The 14170-nt window shown below is 52.0% G+C and overlaps 3 protein-coding genes across 3 annotated transcripts; all 3 read left to right on the forward strand.

The window, feature by feature from the left end:
• Positions 1-1318: 1318 nt before the first annotated feature.
• Positions 1319-4096, forward strand: BDR25DRAFT_311156 (uncharacterized protein; the record flags this gene model as incomplete). Its single annotated transcript, XM_033691218.1, has 3 exons — positions 1319-1476; positions 1545-3573; positions 3623-4096. 3 exons carry the CDS (start codon positions 1319-1321, stop codon positions 4094-4096), a joined length of 2661 nt encoding a protein of 886 aa, XP_033551562.1.
• Positions 4097-4619: 523 nt separating this feature from the next.
• BDR25DRAFT_255090 (uncharacterized protein) lies at positions 4620-8090 on the forward strand. The gene is made up of 2 exons (XM_033686338.1): positions 4620-5446; positions 5498-8090. The coding sequence occupies exons 1-2, from the start codon at positions 4816-4818 to the stop codon at positions 7666-7668; spliced, it is 2802 nt and encodes a 933-aa protein (XP_033551563.1). The 5' UTR covers positions 4620-4815; the 3' UTR covers positions 7669-8090.
• Positions 8091-10137: 2047 nt separating this feature from the next.
• Positions 10138-13513, forward strand: BDR25DRAFT_111536 (Serine/threonine-protein kinase atg1). Its single transcript, XM_033683578.1, has 3 exons — positions 10138-10569; positions 10686-13287; positions 13338-13513. Exons 1-3 carry the CDS (start codon positions 10417-10419, stop codon positions 13481-13483), a joined length of 2901 nt encoding a protein of 966 aa, XP_033551564.1. The 5' UTR covers positions 10138-10416; the 3' UTR covers positions 13484-13513.
• The last annotated feature ends 657 nt before the right edge of the window (positions 13514-14170 follow it).

Here is a 14170-nt window from a genome sequence, read left to right on the forward strand (position 1 = left end):
CGCAGTTCGAGAAGGATAAAACCAAGGGTCAAGGTTCGGCGCACATACCCTCTTCAATGGTCTCGACTCAGTACGGAATGACGTTGGGTGGCTGATCTTCTGTTGATAAATACGGCGATGCAGTTTCGCCAATGCAGCTTCGTGCTCTCCGTATCCTACTACATAGATATTATGGGAAAGCGAAGAGCTAGAGAGAAAATCCATCAACGCTCAAGACCTAAACTTGCAGAGCCTTTCGAAAAGCTTGCTTGGTGAATGCCAGTCTGTGACTGGAGGTAATTCAAGATAGAATTGAGCATATTGCCATACGAATGATACGTTGATGGATGATACTCTTCGCGTCTTCAGACTTAACACTCTAACATCAGTGACTGGTGGAGCGGTGTACGCCCCGCGATTTGAGAATTTCGCAGTCTTACCAGTCGTCTAATCCTGGAGAGGAAGTGCCTAGGGCCAAATCAAGTCTGAGCATCAAACTCTGTGGGAATGCAACGACATGGCTGGCCGAAGTTGGTGTTGAGGTACGGTCTGTACGACTGTGATATCCAAAGAAACGCGCCTTAGCTCCAACCTTCTTTCATGGTCATGCGGCCACGAGAAGATTTCGATATGCGTATGCGAGGAGGAAGAGTGGCGTGTTGTCACTGAACAATAGAACAAGAGAATGAGGTGAGAACTTCGAGGTGTCGGTGTCGTATGTAGCACATCTTCTATAACTCGCCCATCTTATGAGGTGATCGTGGCGAGTCTCAAACGTGTGCTAGAGATTTAGTCTAGCAAGGCCGAACGATTTCAATCGCCAGAGCAGCCAGCAACTCTGTGGAAGGGAGATAGAGTGCCGGGAGGTCTTCCTTGCGGTGTTGTGGAAGAGGCGAGGAGGAGTCGTGCCTGTGCTTGGAATTTCAAGCGAGTGGCTTGTGCGTGACGGGGCTTTCCTCGGCATGCAGCTCTCCCTGCCGTTGCAAACCTCTTCACCGACCAATTGTCTGGCTATTCACCGCAAAGAGGTGGTGTTTGTTGGTGTTTGTAGATGCGCTCCATCAGGCGGAATGCCGTGCGCGTCGCCGCCCGCCGCGGCGCCCTGGGGTGCCCGGCGGTGACAATGCCAACTGCGTCTTTGTCCAGACCTGCCATCACCGCACCTTGCCGCGCACCGCTATTCCTGGACTCTCGCCGCTCGTTCCTGCACTGGTCCAACCCCACGACGGCCATAAAACACCCCACCACCACGTCCAGCAGATTGCAAAATTCAGCCCCGCGCCGTACCCCTCTTGTAATCTCCTCCACCACCGTCCGCTACTGCTCCCACCGAAGAAACATGTGCCGACATCAATTCGGCGCAGATGTCAACGACTCCTCCATGGACGTCTCCAAGGCTCGCGAGATCTTACCCGCCAATGTGAAGCCAGTCCACTACGACCTGACCCTCGAGCCTAATCTCGAAAAGTTCACGTTTGAGGGTAAAGTGATTATCGAGTACGTTCCTGTTCCTCTTTCAGCCCTTTGAAGCTCTTGTTGCGGGGTATGCTGAAAAAAAGAATTAGCCTGGATGTTATCGAAGACACCACGTCCATTTCTTTAAATAGCACCGAGCTAAAGATCCACTCGACCAAGATCTCCTGTGGCGACGAGGTCATCGCCGACTCCCCCACCCTTGTCCACGATGAGGATAACCAGATTACCAAGATTACATTCGACAAGACAATCCCTGGGGGGAGCAAGGCTAAGCTCATCCACACCTTCAGCGGGATCTTGAACGACAATATGGCGGGCTTCTACCGCTCTTCGTTCAAGGCAGAGGACGGGTCCACCACCTACATGGCTACCACGCAGATGGAGCCTACGGATGCGAGGCGGGCTTTCCCCTGTTTTGACGAGCCGGCGTTGAAGGCAGAGTTCACAATTACTCTGATAGCGGACGAGAAAATGACTTGTCTGAGCAACATGGACGTAAAGTCGGCGAAACTGGTCGACTCGGCCATGGCGGGGGGGAAGCGGAAAGCCGTGACTTTCAACAAGAGCCCGCCCATGTCCACATATCTCTTGGCCTTCATAGTTGGAGAACTCAATTATATCGAGACTAATAGCTTCCGTGTGCCTGTCAGGGTCTATGCTCCAAAGGACCGGAACATTGAGCATGGACGATTCTCGCTGGAACTCGCTGCCAAGACATTGGATTTCTACGAGAAGACTTTTGATAGCAAATTTCCACTGCCCAAGATGGACATGATTGCCATTCCCGACTTCAGTGCTGGGGCAATGGAGAACTGGGGCCTTATCACGTACCGCGTGGTTGATGTGCTCATTGACGAAAAGGTTAGCGGCGCTGCGACAAAGCAGCGGGTAGCCGAGACTGTGCAACACGAGCTTGCACATCAGTGGTTCGGCAACCTTGTCACCATGGACTTTTGGGACGGTTTGTGGCTGAACGAGGGTTTCGCAACGTGGATGTCCTGGTACTCGTGCAACGTCTTCTATCCCGACTGGAAGGTCTGGGAGGGCTATGTCACAGATAATCTTGCTAGTGCGCTCTCTTTGGACTCCTTGCGTAGCAGCCATCCGATCGAGGTTCCAGTCAAGCGGGCCGATGAGATCAATCAGATCTTCGACGCTATTTCCTACTCTAAAGGATCTTGTGTTCTGCGCATGATCTCTAAATATCTTGGCGAGGAGACCTTCATGGAGGGTATTCGGCGATATCTCAAGAAACATGCATATGGAAACACTAAAACTGGAGATCTGTGGGCAGCATTGACCGATGCAAGTGGCAAAGATGTTGAAAAGGTCATGGACATATGGACTAAGAAAGTTGGATTCCCGGTTGTCACTGTTACTGAAGATCTGAGTGCTAGTTCGATCCACGTTAAGCAGAATCGCTTCCTGCGTACTGCCGATGTCAAGCCTGAAGAAGACCAGACTTTGTTCCCTGTCTTCCTTGGACTTCGCACCAAAGATGGCGTTGATGAGCAGCTCGCCCTCCGCTCTCGCGAGGCGAACTTCAAACTCAAAGATTTGGACTTCTTTAAGTTGAACGCCGATCACTCTGGTCTCTACCGGACTTCCTATACCCCCGAGCGGCTTCGCAAGTTGGGCGTCGCTGCCAAGGAAGGGTTGCTGACCGTAGAAGATCGAGCTGGTATGATTGCTGATGCCGGGTCTTTGGCTGCTTCTGGTTACCAGAAGACATCTGGGGTTCTATCGCTTCTCGACAGTTTCAAATCTGAGCCCGAATTCGTCGTTTGGCAAGAGATTACGAGCCGGATTAGCGTTCTCCGTTCTGCTTGGATGTTCGAGGATGAACTCATTCGAGATGCCCTAAAGAAATTCCAGCTTGACCTCTCAAAAGACAAGGCTCACGAGTTAGGTTGGACGTTCAGCGAGCAGGACGGCCATCTTGAACAGCAGTTCAAAGGCATGATGTTTGGAAGCGCTGGTATTGCAGAGGATGAAACCATCGTCAAGGCTGCCTTGTACATGTTCAACAAGTTCAAGGCAGGGAACAGCTCAGCTATCCACCCGAATCTGCGAGGCAGTGTCTACGCCATTGCCTTGAGTAACGGTGGAAAAGAAGAGGTAAACCCCTACTAAATGATCTAGCAAGATTCCCGCTGACACATAACAGTACGATGCCATCCTCTACCAGGCCCTTAATGCCCAGACTAGCGACGAGCGTAATACCGCACTTCGTTCCCTAGGTCGCGCTAAGTCGCCCGAACTTATCCAACGGACGCTTGCCTTGTCCCTCAGTGAGGATGTGAAGGGACAGGACATCTATCTGCCCATTTCTGCCCTCCGAACCCATCCTGCTGGCATCATTGCCTTATGGAAGTGGGTAAAGGACAACTGGGCTGAGCTAGAGAAAAGACTCCCACCTAGCCTCAGCATGTTGAGTTCTGTCGTATCTATCACCACCTCTAGCTTCACCCATAGAGACCAGATCGCCGACATTGAAGCTTTTTTCGCCAAGAAGAGTACAAAGGGCTTCGACAAGGCCCTCGCCCAGAGTTGTGACGCCATCAGCGCGAAGGCAGCTTGGATTGAGAGGGACTCGGAGGATGTCAAAACTTGGTTGAAGGAACGTGGATACCTGCAATAGACAGGCAGGGCATAATGACTCTCCTTCTAACACTTCAACGATTGAGCTGACGGAGTGATACCTTGTGAATGTTCACTATACAACATGACATTTCTACCGAAGAATAGCCAATGTTAGATGTATGTACAAATAGAAATGAAACAATTGTGATTAACAATTGCATACACCGGTCCTAGTTAGCGTCTTGACGTGCTTTGCAACTAACGGAACGGTCTTCGGCAGGAAGCGACTTTCGCCAAGGCTGGTCGAAAAGTTCGATAAAGTGATAACACACCTAAGCGAGAAGAAAGAGTGAAAGCAAATCTACTGAGGGGACTCAAGGCGTCAATGATGAACAATGAAACTACGGATTAGTCCTTCAACTATCACTGTAGTCGTGACATGAGTTTAACATTCACTACGCCCAAAAAGAGATATGGTGTGCAGAGACAGCTGCAGGAGGATTCAGGGACCTGCTGGATGTCGATCATTGCACTAAAGGCAACGTCAGCCCTCTCAACACTTCACGGCACCGTCCAAACATGTGAGAATCGTCAGTGAAGCCTCGTATTCCTTGGTACGTAACGACGTCGCCCTAGCCTACTTGGTAACATGTGGCATCTTAACCTCGACTTCTCCTCATTCCTTTACTTTGTGTCAATTCCCTCGCTCCTGTTGAATTGAGCCCGCAACAACCCTACCTCGAAGCCTTTGGGGAAGACTCCACACTTTCCCACACCATGGCTGAGTGTTTGGAGCCTCCAGATGCTCAGCTAGAGGCACTCGCACAATCTGAAATCGAGGCGTTAGAGCTGTTCCGTCGCTCGCCGCATCCATACCATCGCCGCCAGACCGAGCTCCAGAGATCCCAAGCATCCACCGAATCCTCTAGCAATGACTTCTCTCGGACTGCGCTCGAACGCTCGAATCGTATAACTTCGGATGAGGATAGGAGAAAGCCCAGGAAACAATTCTCTCGCACTCCGAGTGACAGTGGGACTGAGGCGGATGATGAGGGCTATGGGTTTGTGAAGGCACTGCCCGCACCTCCGGTCAGGCCCCGCAAGGGACTTCGTGATCTGAGAGGCAGCGGATACGATGCCGGGACGAGCCCGCTTTTGACACCCTCGCAAGTGGATGACGAAGGGCGTAAGTACTCGACCGAATACTTCAGGCCAAGGAGAGATGGGTCACAGAACGATGGGCCTTCGCCAACGGACGATGATGTACGAGCAGCTAGACAGAAATACCTGAAGAGGAGGCGTAGCGAGTTGATAAGGAGGACTACCGAAACTGCGCTTCTTGGATTGATAGGGATGCTGGCTGTTCGCGGGTGTGCTTGCTGGACGAGACTGTTGCGGTGGCATAGAGGTCAGATCGCGATCACATCCCCGGAGTCCTTCGCTAATGCAACTTTAGCAGAGCTTCTCACACACGTACTAGTCATGTCCGGCGTCCTAGCACTTTATCCACTAAGACTTCTGCGATACTCAAAGACCCGAGAACCTCCCTCCAACCGTCGACTCAGGCAACAAATTCGAATACCGGCTGCTTTTGACCCCGCTCCTATCCTCTACCCCACGACCCTACCTGTTCTAATATCCATATCTCTGCTTCCATCGTTTGAAAAACCTCTGTTACCCAATGTTCTACTTGGACTGGCTGCATTACCCTCCCAATTGGTTCCATGTGGACGCTCTCCTGGTGCATATTCTTCTGTTCATTGGTTTGTCTCCATACTACCGTTAATCGCCTCTCAGAACACAGAAATACCTTCCAAAAAATCCCCGCCAATACCATACATGCTTAAACTACCTCCCCCGGAAGGCCTCCACCCCGAGACACTAGTCAGCCTATTCGCTCTCCATCAGGCCCTTCTTCCCCCTTTACACTACCTCACCACTACTAGTTTACTTCCTACAGAGCTTCATCTGCTTTCCATTGGACTGATAAATCTATATCTTTTCGCAAACTCACCGCAGGCTGAGATACAGAAGACATTACTCTGGCTTGGCGGAGTTGGGATTTTCGTGCTCTGTGGTAAAGTTCTCAAATGGGGGGTTGCGTTAGCAAGGATTCCCAGATGGAGATTCAGACACGCTGGGCAGATTATCAAAACACGGCAGTCTTTTCTGCAGGTGTTGAATGAAACTTTGAACTCCCGTCGATCTCAGAGCGTTGGTGGAAGACTGTCCGATAGCGACGCGGATGAAGATGATCCCATGCTTCAGAATCCTCTTCAGAAAACTAAGAGCTTAAAGTTGAGTATTTTGGACTCAATGCGAAATGGGTCGATACTCGCGAATGAAAGTGAGACAAGATCGGCCGTTGAGCCGAAGCAGCTAGATATTTCGGAACATAACGATGATTCAGATCAGAAAGCGTTACCTAGGCGTCGGAATACCCTTCCTTGTCTCCCTTCTCCTTATCATACATCTCGACATCATTCAACACGTCGACGCTCGAAGTCAATAGCCCAGTCCTTCCTCTCGCTCACTCCTGCACAAGCAGCCATCAGGAAATGGTTTTACGCTGGATACTTCTATCTCACAGTATCGCTGATCATCCTTCTCCCCATCCGTTATATGGTCGGCAAGTATGGTCTCTACAACCACGAACCATTTGGATGGGCAATAGGCTACCTCTTCGGAAACATCCAACCGCTCCGCTTCCAAGTCGTAAACTGGAACCTCGCGTCTTGGATCCCGCTCCCGCCTCTCCACGATCCCGACCACATGGCCCAGTCCCAGCACCTCGGCCTCGCAGAACACATTCGCCGCTTCATAGTCGGCGAAGCCAACATCCGGCTCCTCCTCTGTGCCTACTGCCTCAGCATCATTAGCATCGGCCTCATCGTCTTATTTAGTCTCTCCTCCGTCGTCGAGGTCGATACACGCCGTAAAGTCTTCCACGGCATGATGGTCGCCATGCTCCTCCCCACCATCTACCTAGATCCGACATTCGTCGCTCTCGCCCTCTCCCTCGTCCTCGCAATCTTCCTCCTCCTCGATCTCATCCGCGCGTCGCAGCTTCCACCGCTCTCACGACCCCTGGCGAATTTTCTGACGCCGTATGTTGATGGCCGTGATTTACGCGGGCCCGTGGTGGTGTCGCATATTTTCCTGTTGATTGGGTGTGCGATTCCCCTGTGGCTTTCTCTCGCAGGTGTGGACCGTATCGGTCAAGCCCCCTGGACGGGTTGGGAAGTCAAGACAAGAGATGTCAGTATGGTGGCTGGTGTTGTCTGCGTCGGCATGGGCGATGCCGCAGCCTCGTTAATCGGACGTCGATACGGCCGCCGCAAGTGGCCTTGGGCAGGCGGCAAGAGTCTCGAAGGCTCTCTGGCTTTTGCTGTGGCTGTCACGCTCGGTCTCCTGTTTGGGAAAGTGTGGCTTAGACTTGGTCAGTGGGATGGCGGTGACGTAGACGGAGGGTTTAGATTTGGAGGCGTGACGGAGTGGGTGGGTGTGGTAGGTAAGGCGGCGGTGTGTGCGGTAGGCGCGAGTCTTAATGAGGCGGTGCTGACAGGTGGGAATGATAATGTGGTTGTGCCGGTTGTCTTATGGCTACTGGTTAGAGGGGTTGGGCTTTAGATTTCGATGTAAGATTTCCACGGGCATTGCATGGCGTTTTGGCGTTTATTATATCACTCACGGGGAGCTGCAGGTGTACCACTGCTTCCATGCCCTTATTTTGGTTTGGGTAATAAAAAGCTAGAACATAGACGCTGAATCTGGATCCGGGTTTGGCTTTAGGTTGGGTATGATTTGGCCCAGCTTGGTATGGGCATGAGATGAAGGGGAATGTGACTTGTGATTCTTCTTAGAGATATTTCACTGCGGTCTGAGGCTCTGTACGATATTAGGGAATGCGCATGTGGGTGAGTTTTGCGGCTCTGTAAGATATTGGGTAGTGCATGTGGTTGTGGTGAGGCTCAGCAAAGATGGATGACCAAGTGTGCTACGCACGTGGTAAGACATGGATCATAGGTTGGGAAGATAGCCCTGTTTTAGTTCCCCTTGGGACAACAATCTTGACTCGGGCAATTGATATTGGGTCTTCGGAACAATGAACTAAACTGGTACATATTTCTTCTAAGTCGCGGGACTCCGAGATCATCTTCACATGGGAGACAGATGGGCTTCGACAGGTAATAGAACGGAGCCGAGATACCGCAGGCGAGCTTAGCGCGGTAGACAGATTTGAACGACCTTGAACTCGAGTTGAAGTCGTTATCTCTATCGTCGTACGATGGTTGCCGTAAAATATGTTCCGGGCTGAGTTCCGTAGCACTTTGAGATTGTGCAGCTAGCCTATTATTTTGGCCGAACAGTCAGGTAGTCGGCGGAGTCTGGCGAAGTCGGCTGGAGATGAGAGTTAAGGGTGTCCTATTGTTGTTCAAAAGTGGTGTCCTGCGATTATAGATCCTGGAGCTTGTCATACGATCTCTGAGGTTCGAGGCTTTGAGGTAAGACGGAGGTCGCGATGGAAGAACTGGCTGACGAATGAGTATGTGGTCTTGAGAGCGTTCGGCCGATTCGAGAGATAATCAGCCGCCGTTATCGGATTCTTCGTGAGATGTCACCTGAAGCTTAAGTTCGAGATCGAGTAAGACGGCTACTACTACTGCAGTCTTATTTTGGGGCTATATTATGTATTAGACGTTATAATAAACCGTCGGATCATATCGGATTGAGATCCTCACACGACACCTGCTCAAACTGGGCGCGCGAGGCTTGCACAAGACGTTGGTGGACGTCCTGCTCAGGTCGGCTGCGCTTGCCACATATGCACCAGTCGGTCGGGATTACCTTGGGTGTGGGTGGCGCGATGATGCCCACGATGCGATGTGATCGTCGGCGTGCAGCAGAAATCAGAGCGAAGCGTTGCTGTGGGGGTGATATTGCTCGTCCTAGTCCTATCACTGCGTGCAGACGGCCGCGGCAAACAGATATTACCCCACGATAAGCATAGTTGCAGCTAGACTCAGGGAACGGAGACAATTTGAGGAACTGCACTCGCAGGCGCCGCTGTGAGGAGCGCTATTGGTGGGCTCGGAGTGAACGCCGATGCAGTCAAGTTTTGGGTTGCTGGATCAAGCAAGCCGGCTAGTCTTCCTCAATGTGAAGCGGCGTGTTTTTGCAGAGTGATCGTCTCCTTGAGGGCATGCAAGTACACAGCAGAGTTCAGGTTCCTGTTTCGACATGGAAGGGAAAGCTTCCCGCCACTATCGTTGTCGCAGGTACGCGTTCTACTCACTACTCACTCCTCACTCCTGCTCAACCAACCGCTGTAACAGGAGGTGAAGTCATAAGTCAACCTTGGAACCTTCGAACGGACTGCTGGGCGCACGTGCGGCTGCGCCGAAGACTGGTCCTGGTGACAGGAAGAGTGCGATTTCGCGGTGGCACAGGGCGCGAGCGGCGGCGAATTGCATGCTGCAGACGGGCTCAATGGGGTTCGTCATTATTCGCGATCGAGCTCGAGGCCTCAGGACGTGTCACTTGATTGCGCCTTGGAATTGTTGCGGGAGGGGTACGTCCACGAGTCGCCTCCTGCTCAGACTCAGGACAAGAACCCGCCCACGGGACAGCGACGGCGCAGCAGAGAACTGAGACGCAGAGAATGCTGTTGACTTGTCGTGACTTGCGTCTCTCTCGCTCTCGCGTCGGTGGTGGGACCTTGCCCGTCATGCCAGTGTAGGCCCGAGTGTGTCTTGTCCGATAAGGCAGGATAACAGCTCGCCAAGCCGCTAAATCAAGCTCCCAGTCATTGCGAGCCATCACACCTTCACCCAGCTCTCTCGCGCCGCTGTTTCTCTCCTCCTCAACACTCACTCCGCCTACGAACTCCTCTTCTTCCCTTCTACCACCTCCCTCTTATTGTGTTTATTCGTTTTCCCCTGGTTGCGCCTGTTTTTCCTTCTTTGCACCCCTCCTGCGCCCCATCTTTTGGCTGCCTGCCACCACCCACTTCCATTCGTTCATCCAGGTCTCGACGGCCCACCCCAGCACCCTCAAGCTACAGCCTGGCACCCAGCCCCAGCGTGCTCTAGCCGCATCCCCGATTCGACGCCGCTACTGCCTGCATCATCTATAAACACGTCGACTAATAGCCGCAGTCGCACCCCCGTCCCCTGTACCTCTTGTCACCTCATCGTCTCGAACCTCGAACCTCTACAGCACCGCCGACATATCTTGGCTCCAACACTCCTTTATAAAAAATTATCGACATACATGTGCAACGCCCTTACCGCTACTTTGTACCCGCATCTTTGTTGGTAGCTAAACGCCGAGATATAAGGGAGCAGGACTACACCGGCCACCTGGGGCCCCGCCAACATGGCAACCCCGAATTCTCCGTTCAAGCAGCGGAGGTCGCTGTCGACGGCACAATCGTCTTCCAACATGGCGGAGCAGACTATCGGCCAGTTTAGGCGGATGGACCACATCGGGAAGGGAAGCTTCGCGGAGGTATATCGAGGCATACATATTGTTCGTTGTGCCCTCTCCTTAACCTCTCCCCAATCTTGTACCGTATACCTTGGGGCCTGCGTTTATTAGTGTGTACTTCGAGATGGAAGCAATGCTAACATGGGCGCGCCTATTAGGAGAAACGAGCTTCCGTCGCCATCAAATCTGTCAACATGAACAAACTGAACAAGAAGCTCAAAGATAATCTAGTTTCCGAGATATCAATATTGCGGAGCCTTCACCACCCTCACATTGTCGCTCTCATCGACTGCCAGGAATCCCCCTCCCGAATGCACATCATAATGGAGTTCTGCGAGCTTGGAGACCTGTCGTCCTTCATCAAGAAGCGCGCCGACTTAGTGAACCACCCACAAACCCAACGCATGGTCGAGAAATACCCAAACCCTGCTGTGGGAGGCCTTAATGAGGTCATTGTGAGGCATTTCGCAAAGCAAATGGCCAGCGCTCTTGAGTTTTTGCGGTCAAAAAACTATATCCATCGTGATCTAAAGCCACAGAACCTCCTGCTAAACCCCTCATCGCTGTATTACTCACAGAGTGGGACTATTGAGCGCATGCCTCTGGCTGCCGATGCGAACTCCTTGATACCTGCCACTGGTGTTGAGTCCCTTCCAATGCTCAAGATTGCCGACTTCGGTTTTGCCCGAATCTTGCCAACAACGTCATTGGCGGAGACCCTCTGTGGATCACCACTCTACATGGCTCCTGAAATTCTGCGCTACGAGAAATACGATGCGAAAGCTGATCTTTGGTCTGTAGGAACTGTCTTGTTTGAGATGATGTGCGCGAGGCCACCTTTCAGAGCAAACAACCATGTTGAGCTTCTCCGAAAGATTGAAGATCGCAAAGACCACATCAAGTTCACCGAAGGAATTATAGCCAGCAGAGCGATGAAGAATCTTATCCGCGCCCTCTTGAAACGAAAACCACTGGAGAGGATGTCCTATGATAGCTTTTTCTCTGACCCAGTCATTCAAGACAATATACCCGGCCTTGTTGATGAAGACCTCCCACAGCCTTTTGAACCCGAACCCGTCGCTCCGCGTAGGCGAAATCAACCAGCACCAACCGAGACTGATCGACGCGCACAAGAGAGCCCATACTCGCAGTCACCAAGGGAGCGGACTCCCTATGGAACGACCCCACCATCACGACCGAGTTCTCGGCCCAACTCAGGACAATATCACGGAACTCCTCCACGACCGAGCTCAATCCGAAGGCTGAGCAACACCCCTCTCTCGACCGTTGACCAACACACTCCTGTGCGTGAGCGACGTCCGACAATCACTAATGCAGCTACAGCGCCTGTCCGCCCAGCTATGTTGCAGGACCGTAATGCAATTCCCACAAGTGCCACTGCGACCCGACGCTATAGCCGTGAAGAACCCTCTCCTGCCGCATCCGGACTCAAAGAACACCTCGAACGAGAGCGGATTCCACAGCGGACGGAGATCAATGCTATGAGAGAAGCTGCGGAACGGGCCGCCCAAGACATCGCTTTCGAGAGGGACTACGTGCTTGTTGAGAAACGGCGAGTGGAGATTGATGCTTTGGCGGACGAAATTGCTGCTAGCCCACAAAACACAAAGGGAATTCGCGATGCTACGATGAAACGACGAACCACGACTCAAGGGTCTCCTACTTCTACAGCAGGCGCAACAGTTCCATCAAGGGCGATTCAGATTCAGCAGCAGCGGCAAGCCCCCTTGCATCAGCGAAACGGTTCCTACGAGCGTCGCTATCGGCCAAGCTTTGAGAGCGCAACTTCCGCATTGTCTAAGGCGATGAACATGGTCAATATTCGAGGTCTTGGGCTTTCTCCACCTATGTTGAAGGGCGTATCTCCACCTCAGAACTATCCAGCGTACCCTGTTTATCCAACGGCGCAGAGTAGCCTTCTTCTTGTTGGAGATGGCGGAAAGACCACCAGCAAAGACGAAGACGCACTTATGATCAAGAAGGTAGAAGAGCTTGCGCAGCTTAGCCATGTCGTGTATGGCTTCGCGGAGGTTAAATATAAACAGCTCGTACCGATCACGCCTAGCGATCAAGGTCTTGGTATTGGTCCGACTGGAATGGTCAGGAAACCGAGTGGTGATGGTGAAGATGACGACGATGACGATGATTTGACACCAGACGCCGTTTTGACCATTTCTGAGGAAGCCCTTGTGCTTTATGTCAAATCGCTGGCAATGCTCAACAAAGCTATGGATATCGCAGGCAATTGGTGGACGCGCCGCGCTCGAAGCAACCCTTCTCCCGAGAGTGGCAATCGACCGTCCGCGTATACAGAACGTTTAAACCGAGTTGTCTCGTGGCTTCGGGATCGCTTCAACGAATGCTGCCATAAGTCGGAAATTGTCGCACGCAAGCTCAAGCAAGCTCAGCAGCAAGTACCCGTCGACCATCCAGGCCACCCTCAAAATCACTCCACCGCGTCCGGGTCCGCTACAACTATCGGCTCTGCTGAGAACATTCTTCTGACTACCGGAGTCACAGCCGAGAAGTTAATGTATGATCGAGCATTAGAGATGAGCCGAACCGCCGCTGTCAACGAGCTTGTTGGCACAGATCTACCTGGTTGTGAGCTAAACTACAGCACTGCGATTCTCATGCTGGAGGCTGTCCTCGAAGAAGAAGACGACAACCCTAGAGGAAAGGTCGATGGTGAGGAGATCAACGGATTAGAGTCAGAAGACCGGAAGTCAATCCAAAAGCGTAAGTCTATTGCATTCCCTGGGTCTAGACATTGTACTGATCTTGAACAGTCTTGGAAAGTATGAGAACCAGACACAGGGCACTTAAGAAAAAGATCGAGATGCAGAAAGCTGTAAAACGTGCATCGATCACTAGCGCGCCCGCTCCGCACCCCCCAAGCCGTGGGTCTCCATCATCTCAGGGCACTGCGAGGTGAATTTCCCCCCGGCCCAATCACGATATGCAGTGCTACCATTTCACACCCATTGGGTGCCGATCAGTTGTCCAATTCGTGGATTTCTTTGCGTCTTAACGAGAACCTCACTGCATTAGCATACAGAAGTTTCCCTGCATGTGCATTGCATTTTGGCGGAGTTTCATGGGGAGGCGTTCCACGGGCTGCAAAGTGGCACCTCTCCCCTAAATTTTTGTTGTCTCTTGTGTTCATTATTTTTGCATCCACTTTGAGTTCACCCGCGTCCTAGTTTTTACACACCCTATTCTCTCCTTCTGATCAGGGCACCAGGAACGGGGTTTTAGTGCACCTCCTTTCTAGGTTCTCGACCACATTGATTTTCAAATGATACCAGATCTTGAGGGGATCACAGTGTGGGTAACCGGAGCAGAAATGGCCTCAGGGGACGGTTTGGGTGACTCTGTTTTGTGGCGTTTGGGCATGGCTTTGCACTGATTTTCGCTCATTTGTCTTCCCAAGAATGGGATGGGAGGAATCCTGTTTATAAAGGGGTTGGCTTGGCTCTGGCGTTATCTTGTGATTTGGCTTCTCTATACCATAGGCTAGGTACCAATGATGGTTTTGGGAGAATTGGAAATGGGCGCTGGGAATCCTCGATGGCTTAGATTGGACCTCTGGAGAATCTGGGCGACGGTTGATTGATATTGG

The sequence above is a fragment of the Lindgomyces ingoldianus genome (genome assembly GCF_010093535.1).
Source record: "Lindgomyces ingoldianus strain ATCC 200398 unplaced genomic scaffold BDR25scaffold_6, whole genome shotgun sequence".
Lineage (NCBI taxonomy): Eukaryota > Fungi > Ascomycota > Dothideomycetes > Pleosporales > Lindgomycetaceae > Lindgomyces > Lindgomyces ingoldianus.